The 26,681-nt window shown below is 36.8% G+C and overlaps 1 protein-coding gene across 1 annotated transcript in view; it reads left to right on the top strand.

Moving 5' to 3' along the window:
- The window catches only part of Sptlc3 (serine palmitoyltransferase long chain base subunit 3), a 148,627-nt gene that overhangs the window by 55,230 nt on the left and 66,716 nt on the right, over window positions 1-26,681 (top strand). Inside the window, exons 4-6 of the mRNA XM_063248687.1 lie at window positions 6,244-6,398; window positions 6,956-7,104; window positions 25,489-25,613. Coding sequence (XP_063104757.1) covers window positions 6,244-6,398; window positions 6,956-7,104; window positions 25,489-25,613 — 429 coding nt within the window. The remainder of the gene's footprint in view (window positions 1-6,243; window positions 6,399-6,955; window positions 7,105-25,488; window positions 25,614-26,681) is intronic.

Below are 26,681 nucleotides of genomic sequence, written 5' to 3'. Positions count from 1 at the left end.
TTTGCGAAATATCAAATCTAGCTTCATTCTCTGTGTCACTGTGGGAACTAGTCTGAGACTAGAGGTCATTGACCTTTAGAAGGTATCATTTATCCCTGAAGAAGGTGTGCTGCTGCTCAAAGGAATTGGGTGGAGTGAAAACACACCCACACAGAAACAGAAAGCCCAAAAGCAAGTCAGTCCCTTCCCAGACTATAATTTAAATTCTAGGTGGATTCCCAAGCTCACTGTCCATCCTAGAAATATTTAGGCTATCAAACATTCATATCAGATCTGGTTAGAATTTACATCACATTCAAAGTCATACCTCTGTGTAGTTAAAAAAAAAAAAACCTGGCCTTTCTTTTTCTGGAAGGAATTTGTAAGTGCCTAATTCACAATATTGCTGTTAAATATCAAGCTCATTTGCAGCAGAAAGTCTTCCCTGAATCCGTAGAACAGGTACGAATCATTGTAATCTCAACATTTATCTCAGTAGAGACATAACTTCCTATTTCCACACTAGGTACCCAGGCAGGATCTCTGAATCAGGAGGTGAAAGGTGAGGCAAGAGGAAATAGTTTCCCACCTTTTCCCAGGTGACTATCATGATGCATTTTCAGAAAGCAGGAGGTGAGGAAATCACACACTGTTTTCTCACTCAGTGACAAATACCTTGTAACTCCTAGACACTCCTCTTATAGTCTGGTAATTTATTGGTCTTGGCTTCAACATGTAAGTCAGGATTCGTGTTATCACTGGTGCTTTAGAGGGAAGCTATATAAACTTGAGGTCAATGGAAGTCACTGAGAGAGAGGGCAGAGGCAGAGGCTGACCAGAACTCAAGTCTCACCTTCCTGGGTGACTTTTCCGTATTTGTCAAACACATACATGATTTCTATAATCAGTGTCCCATCTGTCCTTCAGGCATCTTATTACAAATACAAAATTAACTTTAATTTTTATAAACAATGTTTTGGATCATTTCACCTCCTGTCCAAAACCAACTGTTACTTTATTTTGAATAAGACTCCGCTCAAAAAACAGAACTATAATTCCATTTAGAATGCACAGACAATATTTACAGACCTACTTCCCTTTGATTTTGATAGACTATGTATATTATAAAAGCTCAAATAAACTTTAAATATGTAAAAGAACACAACTAATATTTTAAAGCAGAAAATCCATAAATCAGTAAAAAGGCTTAGATAGTTATTAAATAAAAAAATAACTTGGAGATGAATTATCTAAAATTAGACAATCTTGCTATCTCAAAGTATTTCTCCCCACAAGAGTGTGAAAGTGTCATATCATTGACTATCATAAACTTGTAGCTTTAAATACTAATAAAATCTGTATCACAACTATTTAGACAAAACACATTTGGCATGAGCTTTTCAAATGTAACCAACAGAGTTGCAAATTCACATGCAACAGATAGTCCCTGGTATATAAACAAAACATTTTTTTCTTACACAAAATCATAACCTGCCCCGTGAATCATGTCATTGTCATCGAGCACCCAAAGGTGAAGGAACAGGACTGGGGCTTCCATGCAGCCACCTGCCATCAAAGCCTGCATCTTCTCTATGTTCTGCTCCAGAATGAGCCAAGTCAGGGAATACACAAGGTCATTCCCTAAGACCTTCTCATGGTCCTTCTCCCTTCAGCAGATCAGCTCCATTTCATTTTCAGTGGCTCCCTATTACCTGCAGAATGGAGTCTGACCTCCTGGTGCAGGCGATTAGGCTCCTGCTCTCTGTGTGCTGCTAACATCACAATCCCACCTCTACTCCCAGTGTGCAATTTGTCATGCGAGCCAAATGAATCAGGACCTTAGCTTTGACTTGGAATAAGAGGGGAGCCCATATAATTTCTAAGCAAGAATGGCAAGATGAACCTGACATTTATCTTATTCTTCTCACATTCAACATATCCAGTACACAAAGGCATTCACCCTCACACTCCCCAAGCGTCCCTGCCAATCATAACTTCATTCTGCCCTACTCCAAGATTCCTCCTGCACAAGGCTTCCCTGGGTATTCTAGCAAACTCTGACCCTCCCTCCTGCTGTGATAAGACAAATACTCAGAGCATTTGGCTTAGGCCATAGTTCAGTTTTTCATCTTGTTCAATTTTCATGTGCTATTGGTACATGCTTATAGTATATAATGACTGTGTTCCTTGTGTGGCAATGATACACGTATATAACAACATCCTAATGCTTTTTTTCACCTCTTCCCCTCTCTAATCACTTCCTCCTTCTCTAGGCCCCCTTACCTTTTGCAAAATATCAATTTTTTTATTTCCTATTTTATGTCATTTTACTCTTTTTTTATATTTTGTGTTTCTCACATAAGAGAAGCCATGCAGAATTATTTTATCTAATTTATTTGTATTTATTTATTTCTGATTTATTTCTATTTATATTATCTAATTTATTTCACTTAATGTGGTCATAAGATTCATCGATTTTCCTACAAATAGTTTAATCAGTGATAGAGTAATTCTCTGTTGTATACAAATATTGCATTTTCTTTATCCATTCATTTATTGATGGACATTTAGGCTGCTTCCAAGATTTAACTATTATGAACTGTGCTACTTTAAACACAGGTACGCATGTATCAAGTGTTATATGACATCTAGCTCTTTCAGGAAAATATCTAGAATAAAAATATCTGGGTCAAGTGGAATTTCTAGTTTTAATTTTTTCAGGAATCTCTACATTGTAGTTGTACTAGCTTGTATTTCTCCCTACAGTATAGAAGGGTTCCTTTTACCCACAGCCTTACCAGCACTTGTAATTATTTTATGTCTTTCTTTTCTTTTGTATTTTTAAAGTTTTTATTTGTAGTTTAGTTATACAAAATGGTAACATTCATCGTAGAAAATTTGTAGCTGCATGTGATATATCTTGATTCTTCTTTATTCTACTCTCCACTTCTCACATTAGCCCCTTTCCCTCCTTGTTTACAAAAGCTTTGTTTCCTTTTTTCTTTCTTTTTATTTATTTTTTTTTTTGCGTCTCTTCTGTTTTTCATGCCTCCCTTGTTCCCCTTAAAGAGCATTTTCTTCTCATTTCTCGGTATCTATTATATATTTCTTTTTTTATTTTATTTAAAGAAAAAAAAACAAACAGTAAAACGGTACAAGTAATATAGAATTTCAAAAAATAAACAGTAAGAAATCACTAATTAATAGATTACATTTTGTCATCTTAGAAATAGTTGTTCAGGGGCTGGGGATTTAGCTCAGTGGCGTAAGCGCCTGCCTTGCAAGCAGGCAGTCGTGAGTTCGATCCCTGGTACCGATAAAAAGGAAAAAGACAAAAAAAAAAAAAAAAAAAAGAAAAAAGAAAAGAAAAGAAATAGTTGTTCAAGTTACAAAATTAAAGCATACAACGTGGACATTCAAACAGTGAGACTGCAAACAGTTGTGTTCAATGATCCAACAAAAACTTAGTAATATGGTCATCTATTTTACACACCTAAACACACTTGCAGTTGTATCCTGTAGAGCACTTTTTATTCCTCTCTTTTTTACAATAACATTTACACATTTTGGGTTTTATTACTCCCACAGTTCTTATTACTTTTTTTTTGGAAGAGAATAAAACCAAATGTGACAAAACAAAGCAGTCAGTCAAAACAAAGGATGGACATGGTACATGATATAAAAACAGAATACAAGGTAATCAACAATGGTTACCATAATGCCTCTTGCTACCTTAAAAACAATTGCCTATATCATTAGGTATAATAAAATTGAACAAAACAGTACAGAACAAAACCAATAAAACCTAAACATTGGAGACATTACAGGACTTCAAAAGAAGATAATAGTCAAACCAGAATGGGCATCATAGTGAATCTTATTGCCTTCAAAGTAGTTGCCTATACCCTCAAACTTGATACTATCAAACAGAACAGAATAGAGTAAAATAAGTCAAAACAAGATGGTGAGAAAAATACGGGACTTCAAATCAAGTTAATAGGAAATCAAAACAGTTACTATAATATGTCCTGTTAATTTTTAAATTTTTTCCCTTAATTAAACAAATAATAAAAATAATAAATAAATAAATAATTTTTAAGGGGGGAGATTGACATAAAAGAGGACATAACAACATAACAATACAGGTCAAAACAGAACAATTTAAGCAACATGTTGTCTATTATATATTTCAGTCTTTATTTATACTTTTAATTTCTCAGAGGAAAAGTATAGTTATTTCTCTCAGTTTGTTATTCATGTACAAGAAAGCTGCTGATTTTTGAATGTTGACATTGTATCTCACTACTCTACTGAATTTGGTTATTAAATATAGAAGTCATTGGGTGGGATATTTTGAGATCTTTTATGTAGGGTTACATGTCATCCACAAATAATGATAATTTAACTTCTTTCTTTTCTATCCTTATTCCTTTTATTTTCTTCTCTTGTCTAATTGCTCTGGTTAATGCTCCCAGATATACATTAAAGAAGAGAGATGATAATGTACATCCTTGTCTTATTCCAGATTTTAGAGTGAAAGTTTTCAGATTTTGACCATTTAGTATGATATTGGCTGTTGATCTATCATAGATGACTTTTATCAGATTGAGAGAAAGACCATCTATTCCAATTTTCTGTAGACTTTTTATTATGAATGGGTATTGAACTTTGTCAAATGCTTTTTATGCATCTATTGAAATGATCATATGATTTTTGTCCTTGGCTCTGTTAATATGCAGTATTATGTTTATTGATTTGCATATGTTGAACCATCCCTGAATCCATTGGATGAATCCTACTTGTTCATGGTGTATAATCTTCTTGATGATTTGCTGTATTCTGTTTGCCAGTATCTTATGGAGGAATTTTGCGTCTATGCTCATTAAGGAAATTGGCTTGTAGTTCTGTTTTTTTGTTGGATCCTTTCTGGTTTTGGTATCAGAGAAATGCTTGCTCTCAGGAGTGGGATTATTGCTTCTCTTTCAACTTCATTAAAAAAATTTGAAAAGTAGTAGCATTAGTTCTCTAAATTTCTTATAGAATTCAAGAGTGAATCTGTCAGGATCTGGCCTTTTCTTTGTTGGTATGTTTTTAAATTACATTTTCAATTTCATTGACTGATATTGGTTTATTTAGAATTTTTATATCTTCTTGGTTCAGCTTTGGTAACTCATATGTATCTCCTTCTGTGTTTGGTATCTTATTAGGTTCTTGAAGTAGGTATAGATGATCTTCTGGATTTCTACATAATCTATTGTGATTTCACCCTTTTCATTTCTAATTGCATGGAATTGAGTCTTTTTCTTTTCTTGGTAAGGTTGATTAAGGGTTTGTCAGTATTATTTAATCTTAATGTTTCAAAGAACCAATTCCTTGATGTCTTGTGTAAGATGGAATCACAGTGTTGTTTTAGTTTACACTTCTCTGATGCCCAGCATTCTGTCTAGCATTAGCTGTCAGAAGTGAAATGGCCATGGCTCTAAAATGAGCCATGTTTTGCTAGGTGCCTCAGCTGGATGGCGGATCCCCGCACACCATACTTGTCACAGATTACACTGTATCCAGGAACACAGTGCTATCACCTCTGCCACAAGACAAGCCTGTCATCTCCACAAGCTTGTCATCTCTGTGTCAGGCCTTCAGACATATGACAGTCAACCACCTGCCAATAGCAAGTTCAAATCCATCCACACTTCTAAAAACACATGCATGAGGTTATCTATGCTCAAAAAGTTAAGATCAAATTATCATCATAATCATTTTTTTCAAGTTTTGCAACTAAACTGTTCCCTTCTTGGAAACACTGCAGGGACTTGTGTCTCTGCTATAGTGCCTTTTATTGCACTGTTATCTCTGTTATTCTTATCAGCACCAGGTTTTTGTTACTGTTGCTGGGGTTTTTTCTTCAGGACTGGGATTCAAGCCCAGGACTTACCCAGTGAGAAATGCCCCAATCCTTGTTTATTTATTTATTCATTTATTATTTGCTCATCGAGACAGGATTTCTCTAAATTACCCTGCCTGAGCTCAAACTTGTGACCTTCCTGCCTCAGTCTCTCCAAAGGCTGAAACTATTCAGATGGCCACTGTAGCCAGCGAGGGTAGGTTCTTCAAGAATGGAGGTCTCACAGGTCATTTAGGCCTCACCCACAGACCCTTGCTCAAAAAATATCTGTAGACGATTCCTTACCAGTCTCTTCCAGGTTTCACTTGCAAAAGAAAGCTAATCTTTTACGTTTCACCTCTGTTATTCTGCTATTATAGCATTTTGTGCCACTGTATCAAGACTTCGAGAATTTTTATACACGGAACCTTTACATGCGAATCAGAGACACCTGGAGCCGGTCCCTCTGCAGCGCCCCGGGGCCTTTTTTTGACATAATGGAAAGAGTGTCAGATGACTATAACTGGACGTTCAGGTGAGGCAGTCACTTGGAGGGGGCTGGTGGGGAAAAGTCCTTTTATAGAAATGCTGGCTGGGGAGCACCGGATTAGAGATCTGAAAGACCAGAGCACTGAACCAGCTGGTCCCTACCACGCAAGGAGAGGAAGTCGCAGTCACCATGTTGCCAAGATGGCTTTTTTTATGCTATAATTAAAATGAGACCTGTGTCAGAGATGCAGCACACACAGAGCCAGGCTTGAAGAATTGTCCAACTGTCCCCCTCTACTTCTTCCAGTGGAGGCCATGCTGAGCACAGAGCTTGTCTGTTATCTGACTTTTTTTATCTGAGCATGGGTGTCATGGAATCAATTACCTGAGGGGCATCAGGCTGCAGGCAATGCCACGGCTCAGAATATTTTTCTCCAATACTCAGTCCCCACTCATTAGGGAGCCACTTTCCCCTTGTGTGCTGACAGCAGAGCACATTGAAAACAAAAAAGAAAATGTATGATGTGGGCCTACCAGAGGTCTGTTTGGCAGCAAGATCATATAAAATGAGATCACCCTTTGTGCTCATCTGTCTCCCTGCAGGTTTACTGGAAAAATCATCAAAGATGTCATCAATATAGGCTCCTATAACTTCCTTGGACTTACAAACAAGTATGATGAGTCCATGAGGACAGTGAAACATGTTCTGGAGACATACGGGGTGGGCATAGCCAGCACCAGGCAAGAAATGGGTAAGTACATTTGTCAGTTTGGACTTTTATTCAGTTGGGTCCTAGATTTCTTGTGGCTGTCTCTCAAACTAAGCTGTGTGCCTCAAGTAACTGTCATAAAATTCAGAAAGAAAAAAACAGATAATATTCTTATTTGAAAATTTCAAGCATTCTGCCATTGCCAAGCACTTATTAGTTACATTTTAATTCTCCTGAATAAGTTAAAATTGATTATTCCTTCCCGTATTTCTAAAATAACAACTATCACACCTCCTCTAGCAGGTCCTTTCCCTCCATTTCTCCATTTTTCTTAATAATTTTCATTGTTGATTAAAATAATCTTGCCTTTGTATTTTCATAGGATCTGTCTCTGCTACTCAAATACAAGGGCTGGCCTTGTGGAGTGTTGTGCTGAATGAATGAATGAATGAATGAATGAATGAATGAATGAATGAATAGAACAGACTGCCTATTTATTTCATTCTCACAAAACCATTCCCTTCTTATTCAAAGGGTTGAAATCTGTGAGAAGGAGACTCTACTCCTCTGCTCTTCAGAGAGAAATAAACAGCACAATCTTGCTCTTATAGGCTGATTTGCGGTTTCCAGCATGTTGTTTTTTACACATAACACCTGATTTACTGCAAAAAAAAATTCTGTGCTGCAAGCGTCACAGTAATATCATTCCCATCATGGCATCTAAGTGATGTGCTGAAATTGTCCAATTTTAGTCTACCTCAGCTATCTCTCCCATGGCAGGTCCCTGTTACAGAGACGCTAGCAAGGACATCAAGTCATACAAGCCTAATTAAGAATCAGAGGCCACTGGCTGTCCCCCAGTGGCCTCTGCATGGTGCCAATTCACAGCGAGGGCTTGTTTCTTGGTGACTTCTTGTTCTCTTCCCCCATTCCGCGAATGGCACTGACTCACGGGAAGAGGCTGGCATCTGGCTCTTCCCTAGCAGCCCACACATGGCACTGATTCACAGGGAGGGCTTGCTTCTCCGGTGACTTCTTTCCCATGAGTCACTGCCATTTATAGACTGTGGGGGAAGAGAACAAGAAGTCAACAAGAAGCAAGTCCTCCTGCTAATAGGCGCCATGCACAGACACTGCAGGGACAGCCAGATGCCAGCCCCTTCCCATGCACAGGCTGGGAAACCAGAAGAGTCACTCCCCCACCCACCTCATGCTGTAAGTGGCCAACTGATCTAGAGAAACATAGACTGTGATGATGTCTATTGAAGTGGAATACAATTTAATGCTTGCAGTGTTTAGTGTTTTACTGACTTTGTAGATCTAAAGCCAGTGGTCTGATCATCTATTCAGAGGATGGCAATATGCAGTTTAGCACCTATGGAGGATCTCATTCTGAGGGTGGTGGCCATTGTTGATTTCTTATTGTCTTGTTTGGAAATCCTGTATCATTTGCATTCTTTTGTTGGATTGGTTTTTGTTCTGTTTTGTGTTGTTTGATTTTATTGTATCTGATAGCATGGGCAGCTATTTCAAAGATAACAAGATATATTATGGTAGCCATTTTGAATTTACTATTATCTTGTTTTGAAGACCTTTATTGCATTCATTGTTTTGTTTTTATTGATTCTATTCTGTTCTGATTTGATTTTTACTATGTCTGAAATTATCTGCAGCTATTTTGAAGACAGCAGGAAAAATTAACTATTATTGATTTCCTATTGTTTTGAAGTCCTATGTCACTTACACTGTTTTGTTTTTATTGGCTTTGTTCTGTTTTATTTTATTGTTTTATTCTCTTTAAAATTAAAAACAGAATCAGAGGCAATTTAGATAGAAAAGCACTTATCCTTAATGACTAATGCATCACATGGCCCTGTTAAGTACTCACCTAGCAGAAGGTCTTAAAGAACAATGTAATTATTCAGACCTGTGCAACAAATAATTCAAATTAAATGGAAGTACTTTTGTATCCAAGCATGCAATAAATATTAAGTAGTATTTAGTTAAAACTCCAGAGTTAATAGTGATTGCTCAGATTGCATAAAAAGACATATGTCTTATCTTCATCTCAAGGTATAAGGGCTAGAGATATAAACAGGATAACTGTGAGTTGCCAGAAAAGAGTTGTTTCTTTTTCACATAGAAGTGGAGATGCCCATAGTGCCCTGTGAAGATGGAGCAAAGACCAGAAGAATGCTCCCATTCTGAAGGGCACAGACTCAGTAACTTTTTGGAATATTTCTTCTGGTACTGGTGACCCTTGATACCAGTGTTGTTAATGAACAGAGAGAATACAGAGTCCAAAAGATGATGAACTTTCAATTCCATGAGACAGAGCACTTTCTCATCACACCTGACACAGCTGACACATCACGATGCCAGCAATAGTTCTGCCTGCAGTGGAGTCAGGTATGGAGCATGGGTTTCCAGTTCTGTGGGATCAGCAAGTATAGACAAAGTGAGCGGAAATAAATTTCCCACTTGGTGATGCTTAAGGCCTACGCTCTCTCTGCTCCTACTCACACTGATGATTTGTTGAACTTTTCACACAGTAAGAAGTTGGAGTGCTGTTTCATTCAGCATTCCAGGTGAAGTTCTAAGAAGATTTTAATAATTTTCAAGTATACAATGAAATACTCTAAAGAAGCCACCTGCACTAATTTTGGCCAAATGGAAAGACTGAAACATGAATATAAACAATCAAAGAAGAAATAATTAAGAGGGAATATCATGAAGTATTCATCAGCATAAATAATAATCTTAGCATGCTATATAAGAATTGGGCATATAATAACTCCAAAAGCCTTTTATCTAAGCAATTCAAGTAATTCTTGAAAATCATATGCTTTAGAGTCTTAAGAAAATGTTTAATGGTGCAAATGAATTAACAAACTTGTCTACTAAATGGAAAAGACTGAGATTTGGTTCAAAACCTAACCCCAATAATGCACTGTAATTTAAAATAAAGTACTATTTAATTAAAGTTACTCTAGAAGATAAAAAGTAAAACAGCTAGGGCCCAGACAGGACCATCCCCTTGGTTCCCAGATCAAGATCGATCAGTGGAAACAGTGGCAGAAATAAAAGGGAAAAAAGCTAAAAGGAAAGTTGCTTGCCAAATGTGCACCTGCTGGACGTCCCAAGACACAGCTGCAAACGATGCAGTTCCAGACCCAAGTGTGCAGACATGCAAATGCTGCTTTTACCATGGGAAAGGTGTGCTGTTGCTAGTTTTAGAGTACAGCTAAAAAAGAAGTAGTGGGATCCAGACATAACAAAGGTCTTTATTGTCTTGTGGGTCCAATCAAAATTTCACAGGTTAATGACAATGGGAGAATGTTCAGTTGTAATATCCTAAATATTAGGCAGAGAGAGATGAAAATTTGAGTCATAATCAAGCATTGAAATTACCTAAGACATTTTAAATGTGTGTCTTTCACTGAGGTTGCTGTTAGGATGCTCCTACACTATGGCCTTCCCTTTCAAACTGTGTGCCATACACACACTTGTATGTGCAAGTTTGGTAGTAACAATTAGTTGTCTGTTCTGTAAACTAACAAAGTTAGTTAGATTAACTTTGTTAAAGTGCTGTGTGTGAGTAATATAATTTTGTGCATTAGAGAACTCTAGACCTAAGAACTTATCAAAATTTTAAAAGATTAATAGTATACTCCTGTAAAGATGTTTTGATCCCAAATTTTTAGCTGGAAGGCCATTAGAAGAACAGTTTGAAAAAACATTTTAAAACTACACAAATTTTTAGACTTTTAGATTTTCAACACTAGAAGTGAGAACTGTGTTCAAATTTTTCATAATATCTCAGTTCTGAACATCAAACAGTTAAGTGGCATCTTCAGTATACAAAAATTTCCACATTTTGCCTTTATATTTATTTATCTGAAAGCAAGACTGATTTAACTTTCCCCTATGTAGAAGATGCTTATTTGAATATATTGGTGGAAAACACAGTGAAATAATTCCTCAGGCAAAGGCAAGACATAATTATTTTTCCTTCATGTGAATTGATTCAAATAAATAATAAGCCAAAACTTCAAATATATGAGTAGCCTAAATATATAATGTAATCATGCACAAAAATAAAGCTTAAGTTTAAATTAGGAATCATTAAACAAAAGATTCACATTATAAAAAATTATGTAAATAATGCAAGATGAAGATAGATATAACTCCTGTATCTTCTAGGCATTTGATAACATGTTTCAGGCGAAGATCCGGAATGCTTACATTTTGCATACAATGAGAAATTAGAGGCACAATGAATTATGAGAATTTTTTAAAAGCCTGGGGTAAATTTATAGTTCACAAAGACCTAAGCAAGAAATATTTAAAGGCAGGCAAGGTAGTACACACCTGTAATCCCAGCCTGGAGGCAGAGGCAGGGGGATTGCAATGAGATCAAGACCAGCCAAGGCTACATAGTGAGACCCTGGCTAAAAAAAGAAGAAGAAGAAGGGGGTGGTGGGGAGAGGAGGAGGAGGAGGAGAAAAGAAAAGTTAAAAATTAAATAATAAAAGGTCATAATTCTGTCTTTTAAAATAAAGATGTCAAAAAAGAATAAAGATATAAAGAAATAGACATAAAAATATAGATACATTTACAAATGATTTATTCATTGTCAATTGAATAGCTATATATTGAATGTTAACCTTTAACACATGGTATCTGTATATTTCTTCTTTTTAAAAACTCATTGAATTTTCACAAAAATTTACTACACATGATGTCACCAAGAAAAAAATCACAATAATTTCTAAAAATGGAACATATGTAAGTTATTCTTGGATCACAGCTAAAAATTAATAGCAAAATTAAAAGCAAACAGTTTTTAGAAATAATTTCAAAGTTTTAAATCACTTTGTAAAAGAGCTCTTAGATCAATTAGGAAATAAGTTATAGTTGCATCCACACTTCCCAGTTGAAGAAATATAAATGCCAAATAAATATATGAAAAAATGTTCAACATAATTGGTCATTCAAGCAATGCAAATTAAAACAAAGCTGAGATTACATCTCACTCCACAAAGAATTGCGTATCACTGAGAAATCAACAAGTAACAAACGCTGGGGGACTCTGGGGAAAAAAGAACCTTTCTCTGCTCTTGGTGGGAGTGTACACTGTTACAACCACTGTGGAAATCAGTGTGAAGGTTCCTCAAAAAAACTAGGACAAGAGGGTCCATTTGACCCAGCTCTTTTTCTTTTGGGAATCTTCCCAGAAGAATTAAAAACATCTTACCACACTAGTATAAATGCACCCATGTTTATAGCAGCACAGTTTGTAATACCTGAATCTTGGAAACAACTCAAATGCCCATCAGTCAAGAAATAGATAAAAAAGATGTGGAGTGCTCCATTTTTATACAATGGAATATTGATTTGCCTTACTTGAGACATTTCTGAGTAAAGGAATGCACCCTGAGACTATACTCTTCAGTGAAATAAATCCGACACATGTGTAAATATTGTATTGTTTCCCTGCTGTGAGAAACTGAAAGAGTAAATAAGGACTAAAATGTACAACAGAAATCGTGAAACAGGAAAAAATCGTTCAAAACAAAACAGGAACTAGAGAAAGAGGAAGGGAAAGGGAAGGAAGGGAAAATAACAAAAAAAAAGGACAGAATGAGAACAGAGCTTTGTAAATAAGGAAGGGAAGGATGATTGAAAGGAGAGGGGAATGGGAAAAAAGAGGAATCAAGATGAATATGATCATATACATCCACATTGTACCAATAAACAATTTAAAAGAAGAAATTATGGTTGCATCACATTTAGGAGCTGACAATTCTGCTAATACCAGAGGATAGAGCTAGTTGGGTACTTAGAGGAAATGTATAGCCTTACTCACTGGTTAGAAGTGATTAAATCTAGTAAACTGAGCAACCAGCACAGTAATGTATAAAAGTAAAACAAAAATATTTAATGATTCCAATTAAAAACAAAATTTTTGGAAAAGAGTAATTTTTACTGAACTGAGTCCTTTGTGTTATTCAGACATCATCAGAAGTGGTTGTGATAAGCAGTCCCAGCTGACAGGCACAAGCTAGCATAAGCTTGGTCCAAAATTTTAACAAACATGCGTTAAATTAAAGGGAAAATTACTGGTTAAGATTATTTAGGAAAAATATTATATATGAAAAGGCCAGGAGGATTCTAACAGTGTATTCAAATAACAGCGCACCATGGTCACATCTATCTAGGTACAGAAAGAATAACTGAGCCCCTATTGAGACCATTTATCACACTGAAAGATCCAAGATGCAAACACATGATGAGCACAAAAACTTCTGCTACGCATTTACAAAATTCAGTATCCTTTCTTCATAAAAATTTTAATAGAATTTTTGAAATTCCTAAGTAGAATAAAAATATCTACCTCAAGCAAAAAGACTGAAATGTACATTGTAGCTAAATCCTAGAATCAGTCGTTGCTAACTCGGGAAAAATTTGCCAGTTTTCATCACCCTGTTTTAAAACTTTTGGAAGAGCTAGATAATACTCATTCATTTTCATTCGCTTAGCCAATGAATGTTTACTGAGAACTACCACGTGACAGGAAGTGTGTGTCTACAAATAGCCACTCTCACTGGATGATCTCACCGCTGAGCTCTGTGTTTCAAGCTGAGGTCCAAGGGCAGCGAAAGGACTTCTCAGAGGGGCCTTTCTTAGGACCTCGGCAGGGATCAAAGCGGTGAGGGCAAGCTGGGAGGTGAGCCTCAAGTGCTGATGCGAAGCAGAACTTTAGTCTATTGCCTTCCCTTGTTCATATTTAATCATCAAAAATGCTAGAAGAGTTAATGACTGTTCAAGGGGCCATTTTTAAGACTCAATAAAATCAATTATCAAGAAGAATATACAAGGGATATAGTGTTAAAACATGAAAAAAGAAAACCCTTAGGGAATAAACTTATTTAGAAAAAGCTTACACTGTACTTTCAAACAATTATAAAACTCAGGAGACTTAAAAGATGTAAAAATTCGTGGCTGCTGTCAGGAGCAGGGTCAACATTTTCTCTCAGAGCATTTTTCTCTCGAGCTGCCTGGATGCACCCAGGAAATGTGGACAGGGCATCTAGTAAGGGCTGACAATACTGAGGGAGGCTTCTCTCTTTCCTGGAAAATCTGACCTAGTTTGACATCAGAACAGGTTTGGTTCTAGCTCCCTTTAGGTGCTGTTCAATGTAATTAGGTGGATATAAAGATTCCTTTTCATTCGCATCGTAGTTCAGGAAGATTTATATTTGTAATGCTATGAAGAAGTTACTGGAATTTAGTGAGTTAATTCTAATCTACCACTTCCAGTACAACCTAACGGGGGAATAAAGGCACTAAGACATATACACAGTTATGGGAAACCAAGTGGTCCTAAGTCCAGCCAAGATGGTGGTTCACTGGTAAAAAGGCCATGATCCAAGGACCAACCTGGGCTTTTTTTATTAATTTTCCATGAGGGGATTGGCTCAGGGATGAGTGACAGTGAGAGTGGCAGGAAATACATGACTGCCGTGATTAGGCAGCATGTCTGAGATTACCTGTGCAGGAAAGAAATGCAGCAAGTAATCTGCATAACACAATTGAGGTAGTGTCAGTGCTTGAGTTCTGATGTGCAATCCTTTTGGCCCTGGGAGTTCATAGCCTCTTTCTCAGTCCCAACCAACAGCATGGAGCAAGGCTCTCTATCCCACTGGGTTCAACCACATATTTGGGGAGTCACTCGGTGGGGTAACATTTACCTGTCGCCTTGCTTCAAAGATTACACATCAACTTCTCAGTCAGTCCAGTTCATATTGCTTAAAGCCAATTGAAAAGACAAAGAAATGGCCTAGCCAGCTCTGTACATATCAATGTATGGAGATAGGACCACATTTATCCAAAATGGAGGTAGTTACTCTTCTTTCAAGGAGAGTCATCTGCGTGGTTCCCCAGAGAGTCGGTCCTCTCCCCTTACTGGGTCTTCATAGTCTCACTATGGTTTGGTTCTAGGCACTGCCTCAAAACCCAGGAGAGCACACACTCTGGGTGTTCCTAGACCCCTGCACCACTCTGATGGGCCTCAGAGTCCGAATTTCCTGCCCTGACACAGAACCAGTACCCTGTCATTTCCTCCTTGACTCAGAGTCTCCCCTAAGAGGAACATAACAGCATCCATGTCATTTTAACCAAGAGGTCACCCTTAAAGGCTTTTCTATATCCACCAGGGTCATCAGTAAAACTTCCCTTGTTTTGCTGTTAATCCTAGACAAGTGAGGGGGGTGTGTTCTGGTGTCCCTCTGAAGTAGGTTCAGAGGGGAATGCATTTCTTGGGCAGGGCTGTAGGAGATGAGGAACCACCTCTGCAGGAGAAGCACCCTCTCAGGAGAAGCCACCTGGTGAGGTGTGCTCTCTAGGTAAAGTGGGGTGGGGTCCATTTCATCCCCTCCTAGACACAACTTCCCCAAGGGGCAGAAAGGCAACAAGGTCACCAGGAGTTTAGGGTTCGAAGAACATTCTGACACCCATTTACAATGATCTCAAAGGGTGAAAACATGGCACTTTGCTCCATTTTCCTTCCCTCTTGCAAAAGAGATCTAAATGCGAATGGTGTTATCACCTAAAGGTCCTGCGGGCTCTACTGAATCTGGTCTCCCAATAGGTACTATATCTGAGACTCAGTACAATGAAAGATAAGAACCTTTTTCTTAAGGGACTGGAGAGCTACCACTTTCCAGTGCTTGAGGAGACATCCCAGAGGTGAGCACAATGGACTAGCTAAGGCCCAGCTCCCACCTAGGAGAAGAGAAAGGAAACTACAGAGAAGGAAACTGACTCTTTCTAAACCTAGGCTCATTTCCTAAGTGGCCAACAGGGACAGCACTTTGTCTGGGGTTGGAAGGGTCCATTCAAACAGCCATTGATCAACGTTCACCAAAAGATACAAGATAGAAATAAGGCACCCCAGGTCAGGGGGCAGATAAAGGTCTGAAATGACCCTGAAGGACTCCCAACCAAGGGACGTGAGGACAGATTGGTTGCTTGAACAAAACAGCCAGAGCCCCACCTGTAGCCACTAAACTGACATAAGTTCACTCATGGTTCATATTTTTAAAAATTCCATGTAATGCCATAATTCTTATAGCAAGAAAAGCTCATCTTAGCTTCTGCCTTTGAAAAGGAATGCCTTATGCTTGACTCTTACCAGGGTACCTGAATAGATTGCATACCTAAAGATAGCTTTATTGCAAACATTCATTCAAACTATAAAAAATTGCAGCTTCAAGAAATAGCCTGCAATCTTTTTGCTTTTCAACATATCCGAATGGGCCTGTTGACTTAGGAAGTCATCCAACTGGGTGTCATAAGAAATTTTTTCCATTTTAAAGGAAGTGATGCATGATTTTCATGTTAGTAATCTCATGTAACTTTGCTAAAGTAGCTCTTTTTTCAGTTTAGGAATGTTCTCCTTGATCATTAGTTTGTAAACACATCTCCACCTTCCCAACCCACCTCCCTGAAAGTTTTCTGTTATCATTTAATTCAAGTTGCCAAAGCACTTCCTGTTCTCAAAGATTTGTTGCTAAATCCAGGAATATACTGTCTCATTAAACTGAGTTTTTGAAAAAAAGACCAGTTTGAATTTTCAAAATTTCTAAATTAAAGCACATTTGAAGTATCAACTTATGTCCTTCAAGGTTCTCTGGGGATAAGCAGTTTCTAAGAAATTGCTACCAAGTGGAGATCTTGCTGCCTTTTAAAAAGCAATTTTAATTAACAGATTTTAATGCAGATTAATACTCCAAAATGGTTTTAAGTAGGGGATTCAATTAAATAGATTGTAAACATCCCCACTCGAATCAATCCATGCAGCAAAATGCTTCTTTATAATGAGTGTTTTTTTCCTTCACCAAATTATCGTAAATTCTGATTAATGAGATTCCATTGCATTTCTTGGACGCCTCTTTATTTTTCTTTAAAAGTATTGTAAGGAGAAGAGGACTCTCAGAGGAACAATTTGAGAGCAGAAAAATGAAAGTATATCTTGCTTTCTGAAAGTTTTTGGAAATTTCCTGAGATCTAGTACAGTTCCGACAAGGTAATTGCCTTTCTTTCGACAGTGATAGAAGTCATAGCCTAGCCAAATTTCAACTACCAAAGATATTTGTGAAAGTGTAGAATTGGCCCTGTAGGTTCAATAAAGCCAAGCAAGCATAATGATTTAACAAGATGTGCCAATGATTTTACGTAACGTATAATACTGGCCAACATAATACGTAGGGTGTTCAAACAAATGCAAACTCATAGAAATCCAAAATTTGTAGATTTCCCATCCCTCCCCTCCCCCTGCCAATACTGAAAGATGAGATGCATGAAGTACAGAAATGTTTCAGTGAATTGGCTGTCAGTTTTTCTACAGTCTTTTCTGTTAAGGAATAAAGACTAGAAAAGTTCTCTTAATTCCTGCTGACAAGTTCTTTGTATTTGCATTGTGTCACATTGCTCCATAGCTAAAATCAGAAGCCACCGAAATCAAACATCACTAAACTAATCCGGGTGCCCCTACTTTTTGTACTTCCTGAAAGTTATGAATAACTTTTACAGTCTTAAGTAAATGCAAAAATAAAGAAAGATGATATTTTGTGACACATGAAAACTACATGAAATTTAACTTTCAGTGTCTATAAAGTTTCACAGAAACATTGTCACACTTTTTGTGTATTGTATAGTCTATACAATACACACTTTACAGTGGCACAGTTGAATAACTTCAACAGCAAACACATGGCCAAAAAATTCTAAACTGTTTATTCTCTGAACCTTTATAAAAAGCTTGCTGATCTAGACAGGTGCTTGTTATCCTAGGGGTTTGGAAAGAAAAGTTCTCTAAATTCTCTAGCAGTGGACTAGATTTCTAAATCTAGTGCACACAGTAGGTTTTTAAACTAAAAGTCCTTTTTGGATCTCAATGTATTAGAAATATAAATTAACTTCTACTGACGCTGTTTCCTGTGTATATCACGTAAGGCCACTGATACCAACTGAAGAGAGATGAGAACATTATAGGAGTCTATCTCTAATTTCTTGCATTCATATTATCTGTGGAAAGAGGATCCATTGGGATGAAAAAAGAACTTGATTTTAATACATGTTTTTAGTCTGTCTTCTCTGATAATTCAAATGAGTTTGATCTGGTGATACACAGAACTTGCTTTTGATTACCTTGGTAATTGTGTTTCTAACACATAAATATATGACCTAACTCTTTACGCATAGACTAACAAAGGTAAAAAGACTTGAGTTGAGACTCCAGGAATTTAACCAGGTTTCTCCTACTTTTCTTCTACCCTCACATGTTTGTCATCATCCCTTAAGACATAGGCTTGTATATATTCATCTAAATTCTACACCAACTTTGTATTCTTTGCATAATTGAGTATCATTTAGTGTTCCAGCTGAATCAACTCTTCCAATGAAGAACTGGAACTGGAAGATCACACAACTGTTCTAGTCAAGGTATAGGTTAGACACTGCCTGACTTATCAATGCCATTCTCTACTACAAAATTAAAGGAAAGTATGGAATTTGCATTTTGGCAGGGTCCCTCATATTTAACTTCCTTTTTACAAAAGCATATTCCAAAGTTCAGAAACTCTCAATAACTTTCCCATGGTCACAAAGTTAATGAATAAAAATATCATATGTACCACAAAATGAAGTGTGTAATGGGTGCTTTAGTTTTAATAGGTTTAAGTTGTCTCTGAGTCCCAGCAGCTTCTACTTTGAGCCTGTATAAGGTTTGCCATCCTTCCAGAAGAAGAAAATATTTTAGGTTATCATTGCTGCTCACAAATGGCACAGACAGCTTCTGGTTTTTGGTCTTGAGACAGCTGATAGCCCGCTATTTTAGTGAACACAAATTCTTGTGGTCCTGCAGCCTGGTGTTTCTGCCCCATGATGGAGGTTTAAGAGTCCCTTGTGAGAACTGAAATCTCAGCATCTAACATTCTTCACATACTTGCAAATGTCCTAGAAAAATATCACCAAAAGATGCCCATGGATTCATTGCCTTCAGTCTTAAAATCAAACTCTTACCCACTCTGCTTCAAATGCCCTGATTCCTCTCTTTGATTTCTCAAATGAAATCCCTTCAACCTGTGTACATGTTTGTAAAATCATAAAGGAAGCAATTTCCATTTTGGAACTGGTACCATAATCTTCCTCAAATGCAAAAGGCTAAATATAATTGACTATCAAACATAAAACCAGAAATAATATTATCTATTTAAGGAGAACAACACATAAGTTAACATGTCAATAAATTTCCCTATGATGTTTATAACAGTGAATCTGTATACAGTAAAAGCCTACAGGTGCTTGGTATCCCTTACACTAGCAACTGCCAAAGTTTACTGCTTTTAAAAGTACCATGGAATAGAGTGAGTGTAGAGCTACATCCACTTAACTTGAACCATGTTTCTAGACTGCACTTGGTGTTCCCAGAGAGTCTTTACAGTCAAGTAAATTCTCAAGATTTGGGGTCCCCCATAAAATGAAGACTGTCATAGAATCAACCTCAAAAAGCTGTACAAGAATTAACTGAGATAAGAATAGAAATGTTTCAGTATGGTTGATTGACATATTGTGCAGTAGATGGTCTCCACTTAATAATGTACCTCCTCTGAATGACTTCATCTTTATGCCTATCTCCATATTGGTAAATTAAGGATCCCATTTTATATTTAATAGAGTGAGTGTAAGTGTGAGAATTAAATTAATCATTGTGCAAAATAGTACTCATTAAAAACTGCTTCATTCCACTTTCTTCTAATTTTTCATTTTGGAGATGGGTTTTACAAGTGAAAGATCAATTCTAAACTAATTTTGTGAAGTAAATAAATTTTACATCAGTAAAACTACTGTAGTTACATAAGAAAATTCCTCATTTTTAGAAAGCATGCATTAAAATATATGAGGTAAGTGATTATGATTACAATTCATCATAAAGTTGAAAGTGAAAAATACATATATGTATGTACTTCCAGAGACAGATATACAAGCAGAAAGAGAGAGGGAGACACAAAGAGAAACAGAGAGAGAGAGAGAGAGAGAGAGAGAGAGAATGTTTTTTAAAAAGTTAGTAAAATGATGACATTTGGAGAATGTAGGTAGAGAACATGTGAGAATTCTTGGTAGTATTCCTACAAATTTTCTGAAAACTTGAATTACATCAGATAATTTGGAAAACATTATGTTAAGTAAAATAAGAGAGATACACAAAGAAAAATATTGCACAGTCTCATTTATATGTGGGATCTTGAAAACAAATTAAAATACACAGAAACAAAGTAAAATTGACCATGGGGCAGGCAGGAAATTGGGGGATGGAAATCAAAGAATACAAAATAGCAGATATGTTGGATTGATGAGTCTAGTGACTTCACGTACAACAGGAGGGCTATGTATAGTAGTACACTATGCAGAGTTTTTGTTAAGGAATAGATTTGAGAAGATATTGACACACACATGATAACTAGGTAAATTACTGGACATGTTAATTTACTTGATATTTTACTGAGCTTATGTCAAAATATCATGTTTATACCTTAAATACATAAAATATAAAAACAAATATGGTAATAAATCTTTTTTTTAAAAAAAAAAAAAAAGGAGAACATGAGAAGAAAGAAAAGTCATCCTTCTGTCCACCTAAGAGCTCTTTACTCATCAGTGCTCTTTACCATCAAGGCTCATCGCAGTCATACGTGCATGCTTCCCTTACAGTCTTTACTTGCATTAAGTTCTAATTATCTACTAAAGCTTTACTCAGGGTAATGCATGGTTTGTTTCAAATGGAGCTCTGGGTAGGAAGGTAGCTGTGAGTTGCTCCTTCCATTTTGTCACACCTTGTCAGGACAGAGGGTCTCTGCTGCACTGACCTATGTTCAGCATGGCATTATGACCTAGACCCCTTTCAGACACCACATCCTGCTTCTTCCAGCTCCTTCTGAATGTTTGGCAAAAAACAGTCACTTGAGATCAACAGAGCTTCATAACCTCCTCCAACTGTACATAAGTGGAACAAAGAGATGAGAGGGGTACTCAAGAGTTGTGGGGTAATATCTAATAGCAGACTCCTTTAGGCAGAAAGACTGACACTGAAAATTAAATGTGGGAATCCCTACTTCAAGAAAAGTGGCACAAATATGGATGGATGACCATGGCACATTTGGAGCACACAGATGGGATCACTGACAGGTTCCTAAAACTGATGAGGCCAGGTCTAGGGACAGTTCACAAATAGGACTTTCTGGGCCAAGAGTGACAGTGGTCATAGTTTGAAAAATATTTTCACGCATGCCACAGAGGAAGAATTGATCATTGTAAAATAGATTTGTTAACACCCAAACTCAACATCAAAATGAAAGCTAACAATTTCCTTGATTTTCCTAAAGAATATAAGCCAGTCAGGATCAACAAAAATCCAACTTAAGTATACAGTCTATAACAGAGTGTTGGTACTTCATTCTAAATCTAATTTTTATTTGGTTGACTGGTGGGAATGAATCTAGTACTTGGCTTATGAAAATATTGCTTAAAGAATGGGCAAAAGTATACATTCAGGTTGCATTTATTTTTTATTCATAAAGCACTTTTGAGCATTCCACTAGATAAATAAAACCCTCAGAGTCAACATACACATAAGGTATAAATGTAGAGATCCACTGTCCCTAGCTAATCTGTGGCTGTTATTGCCCTCCACGAACTAAAGTGCCATCAAGAACAAAAATAAAAATTATTGTGGATTTATTTGTAACTTCAGATAGGATTGCACCTTTGTTTTCCTGGAATTTAAAAAAAAACAAGTGACTATGTGTATACCAAAAACAAATATTTCAATAAAATTTCTAGAGCTACCTAAAGGATCAAACGGGTGCCCGCAACTTGACACATTTTCTCTTTTTTTTTTTTTTTTTTTTTTTTTTGTCTTTTTCCTTTTTATCGGTACCAGGGATCGAACTCACGACTGCCTGCTTGCAAGGCAGGAGCTTATGCCGCTGAGCTAAATCCCCAGCCCCGACACATTTTCTCAAAGGAAGTAGGTCCTGAGGTTCATGAAAAGGAACTTAAACAAATTTCTAGTGATGACCACATTTGCCCAAAGTTTTTTATATACTTGTATCTCTTGAATGCAAAGTATATGAAGAGAAATGCTACACTCAATTAACTCAAAAGAGTCAAATTGCTTATTATTCCTTAAAGAATACCACCTCACTCCCAGACTAGACTGGACTTTCAAAGGCATAGCTTCCTGAAATGGAAAATGTAAAGCCAGCCTGGGAATTCCCAAATTTGTTTATAAAACCTGATCTATGAATACCAAACAGAGACAATCTACAATAATTGGATTTGGGGGCTACTACTTCTGCAAATGAAGGTAAATCCCAAAATGCAAAACTACTCATAACTCAACTGTGAGACATCTGGTTATAGAAACTGACCTGCTTAAAGAACACTTTATTAACCATCTGTCCCCTGGAAATCCAAAAAAATGTCTGGACTGTGCAGACCTACATTTCCTTTCTGCTCATGCACTCTAAAGTGGGACTGATGGTAGAGACCTTATACTATGCAATCTCTTCTGGTGGGCTTAGAAACACCCATTTCCCATAGTTGTTTGGCTGTTTGATTGCTTGACAATACATCCTATGTTATCTTAAGGACTTTAAATGATGCAACTGTCTGGATAAACTGACAGATCAAAGGTGGAGACTTTCGTTGAACATCAGTCTATGCTATCCATTAAGTAGGCCAGGACATTTGACCTTCTGGGCAGGTAAGGTTATGGAGGAATTTAGCAACTGGGTGACTTCTGCCTTTGCTAAAGGACTTTTCTGGGTCGAGGTATTTTCACACTGGTATTCACATAGTCACCCTAGCACTGCATGGAATCTTTTATCATCGTCCTAGTTCCATCTCCTATTCTAAGCTCAACTTTGTCTTCATTTTCCATCAAAAGACCCAAACAATTTTACAAGCAGCTACCCTATGTCAGGACTTGGCTACACACTGTTGTCACCAAGACAAAACATCTACTTTACTGTCATGGTATCTCTGATACTATGAACATCTCCAACACAATAGAATCTAAGGAAATCATCAAGTTTCACACCATATCTGCACTTTGGTTCAATGTAATAACTGCTGTAATCATCATATGATGAAGGTCATGTAATGCAGAAGAAGAAATGGCCAGTTTTTACCTCAGGAAGTTGGGAAAGGCAGCTGAGCAAAGATGACATGTTAGCTGGATTTCAAAGACTGAGTGGACCAGCACTGGGACAGGAAGGCCACTCTTTCAGAGGAAAGAACACACACAACATCTTCCAGTCCCTACCAAAACAAGGGAGTAGCCAGAGGCCACTCAAATTTTAGTGCCAGCACAGGGGCCAAACTCACACCCAGGACAGTGGCCCTTTACTAACTCTTCTTTATGAGACCCGTCCATTTGGGACACGGTCTCTACTAGGTAAGAACAAACTGGACAAATCTGCGCACAACTTTCTCTTTCCACGTCAGATTCTCTCAATGCTGAATAACTTTGATAATACAGTTTTACACTACAATGTGAGTTTTTCACTCAACCCTCCCAAACTTGAGTAAGATTGGCTCTGTTAATAAATTCAGTTCTGACAACACCGGGGATAAATGAGTCTGGATGTGGGAAGTAAAGTCACCAGATATCTGTCCTAACAGTGCAACCTCTCTCAAAGGGCTACAGGCAGACTCCAAACATCCTGTTTAATAACCAGTCCAAATCTTCCAAATGACCGTCCAATACATAATTAAGTTTAACCCCTGCCCATTTGCCACAATAAGGGAGCTAATTTTATTTATTTAAATAGAATTATGATATCCCTCTCTGTACAGTACAGTGTATTGGTCTTTAGGTTGAAAGATGCTTGTAGTAGTCCTGACCACACTGACAGTATTCCTCACATTTAATTTTCAGCAACAGTTTGGACATCCTGCAAAGGCAAATTATAGCATCTCTCCTCTTATATATTTTTCTGTTCTGTAAAATGTATTATATGGAAAACACCACCCCCAAAAAATATATATATAATGCAAGAACACCTATAATTTTTTAAAATTTGATAATAGTCACATTAAAAACCAGGTAAAATTAATTTGATAGTACATTTTATTTAATGCAATATAGTCAAAATGTTACCTTGTAAATGTGATCAATATGAAATATTTTAATGAGTTATTTTTATATTCACAATGCTGTGCTGTATTAAACCTTTAAAATGGGAGCATTTTTACATGTATAGTACGTCTCAGTTCAGTAGTGAAATGTGAAATGTAATCCTATGAAAATAATAAAATTATTTTTAGGGAAAATAGTTTACAGTGCTTCTTTTTTAAAGTTTAAATTAATGCAAGTTAAATGAAATTTAAAATTCAGTTCCTTGGATACACTAAACACATGTGATTAGTGGCCGCTGCTCAAACAGAGAGGATCAGGAAGTAGACACGATGGCAAGCAGGAAACAGTGGAAACATCAGCATCTCCCATCAGCAAGACATGGGAGGAAGAGAAGCACGCAAAAAGTCTCAGAGATCTAAAAATTTTGGAGTTAGGCTAGATTATCTCTGCTGATTTTTATCTGTGACGTCATTAAGCTTTATTTTTCTTATCTGTAAAGTAATAATACCTGCATTACTGAGCATCTAACATTAAATGAAATAAACTAACTATCAGGGTTCAAAGATTAAACAAAATAGTCAAAACTGCTGTTTTGGCAAAGGTCTAATTCATTATATCTATTTTATTAGTATCTATAGAAGCCATTGGGTCTATTTGCATTTAAGATGGGGGAATCTCTGAGGAGGTTATAACTGTACCAATTACTTGTGACATGTAGGATGGAGGAAGCAGAAATGTGATATACACACTTAGAAAATTTGATTGCATTATAAAATATACATAGAAAAGTAAGCCACTTGTAAGCATGCAGATCAATGGAATTTTTCAAAGTACACTTGCTCGTATAGCCAGCATCCAAATCTAGAACCAGAACATTAAGAGAATTTCAAAACCCTCCTCAGGTTCCTAACCAAAGGAACTATTCTCCTGGCTTCTAACACTACAGATTTGTTTTGTCTATTTGTAGCTGCTGTATAAAAGGATTCATATTCATGCACTTGCATGTCTGACCTCTTTTGCACAATTTGCATGATTTATTAGTGTGTGGTGCCATGTTCATCTCCCTCTTTGTATTACATTCCAGTATGTAAATATCCCACAGTGTATTTATTCACTTTATAGTAGGTGGATATTAGGAACTTGGAATATTTGGAATTTGCATTTTCAATCTCAGACTTAATGGTAAGATAAGAATCGCTCCTTGTAAATTTTATGTGCAGGTACCCTGGACAAGCATAAGGAGCTGGAGGATCTCTTGGCCAAGTTCCTGAATGTAGAAGCAGCAATGATCTTCGGGATGGGATTCGCAACAAACTCGACAAATATCCCTGTACTAGTTGGAAAGGTGAGAATTTGTTAGCATAATTAATGTTCTAGCATATTATTCCTAGGAAGTATAAAGCTGAGAAGATCATTTGTTAGCAGTATGACTGAGAAACTTCTTTTCTTGTGAGCAGCTCATTGGACATTCAGATTTTTAAATAAATGTTCTAGCTGAGTCTAGAAAATCTATTTATCATGATGTTCCCAACTGTAGAACTGCAGGCTTACACGCAGCTCTGATTTCACTTTAATGACAGCTTAGCAAAGTCAAAAAAGTTGTGTGCTCTTCTGTTCCCATTGTCCATGTAGCAGATTATTTATTAAGGATTTATTTTTATAAGCTTTTTTCTAGTTTATCTATTCAATTCCTCATTTAATCAATCATTCACTGAATGTGCTGTTCTGGCATGAAGCCAGATACGAGAAATACAGAGATGAACAAGACCTGTGCCTTGTAAATGTATGTGGCTTGCAATCTAGTGGGGAAGGTGTATGACAGGAAAGCAGGCAAATATGGGACAAAAGTGTTGCACCCAATGTCCTCTTGAGAGTGTCTGCTATGCCTGTGCAAGAAGGGTGACAAAACATGAGTTTTAATAGACAAGTAGGTTATCTCCTTAACACAAGGCCAAATGCTTCATACATGCAGAGTAGAGAGCTTTGGAAGAACTACCACATAGGTCAGCAGTCAAGGAAGAGACAGTTGAAGGCAAATGCCAAACCCCAAAGAGTCTCACAGGGTAAGTCATTCCAGAATATCTGAAATTGTTCCTTAGAATGAGGAAAGTTGGTTAAGTCAAGAAAGTGTAATAATCACATTTATATTTTTTAAAAATCAAGTGACAGTTAAGTGTGATACATGATCTTAGATTAGGTTCTACTTTGGGTAAGAGAAAAGAGAATATCTGTAAAGGACGTTAAGACAGTAGTAAGACAGTTAAGGAAATTTGAATTATATGTGATATGATAGTACTGTATAATTACAGAACTTCATAGGGTAATTGTATTGCAGTTTTGTGGAAGCTTGTTCTGAGGAAATATGACTAAAGAATAAAGAGGTAAGGCATCATAAGGTTTATAATAACTTGTA

The sequence above is a fragment of the Cavia porcellus genome, unplaced genomic scaffold, assembly GCF_034190915.1.
Source record: "Cavia porcellus strain 051 isolate PalLab524CR breed Dunkin Hartley unplaced genomic scaffold, mCavPor4.1 scaffold_5, whole genome shotgun sequence".
NCBI lineage: Eukaryota > Metazoa > Chordata > Mammalia > Rodentia > Caviidae > Cavia > Cavia porcellus.
Note: the sequence above shows the minus strand (reverse complement) of the source record. Positions and strands in the feature narration are given on the sequence as shown.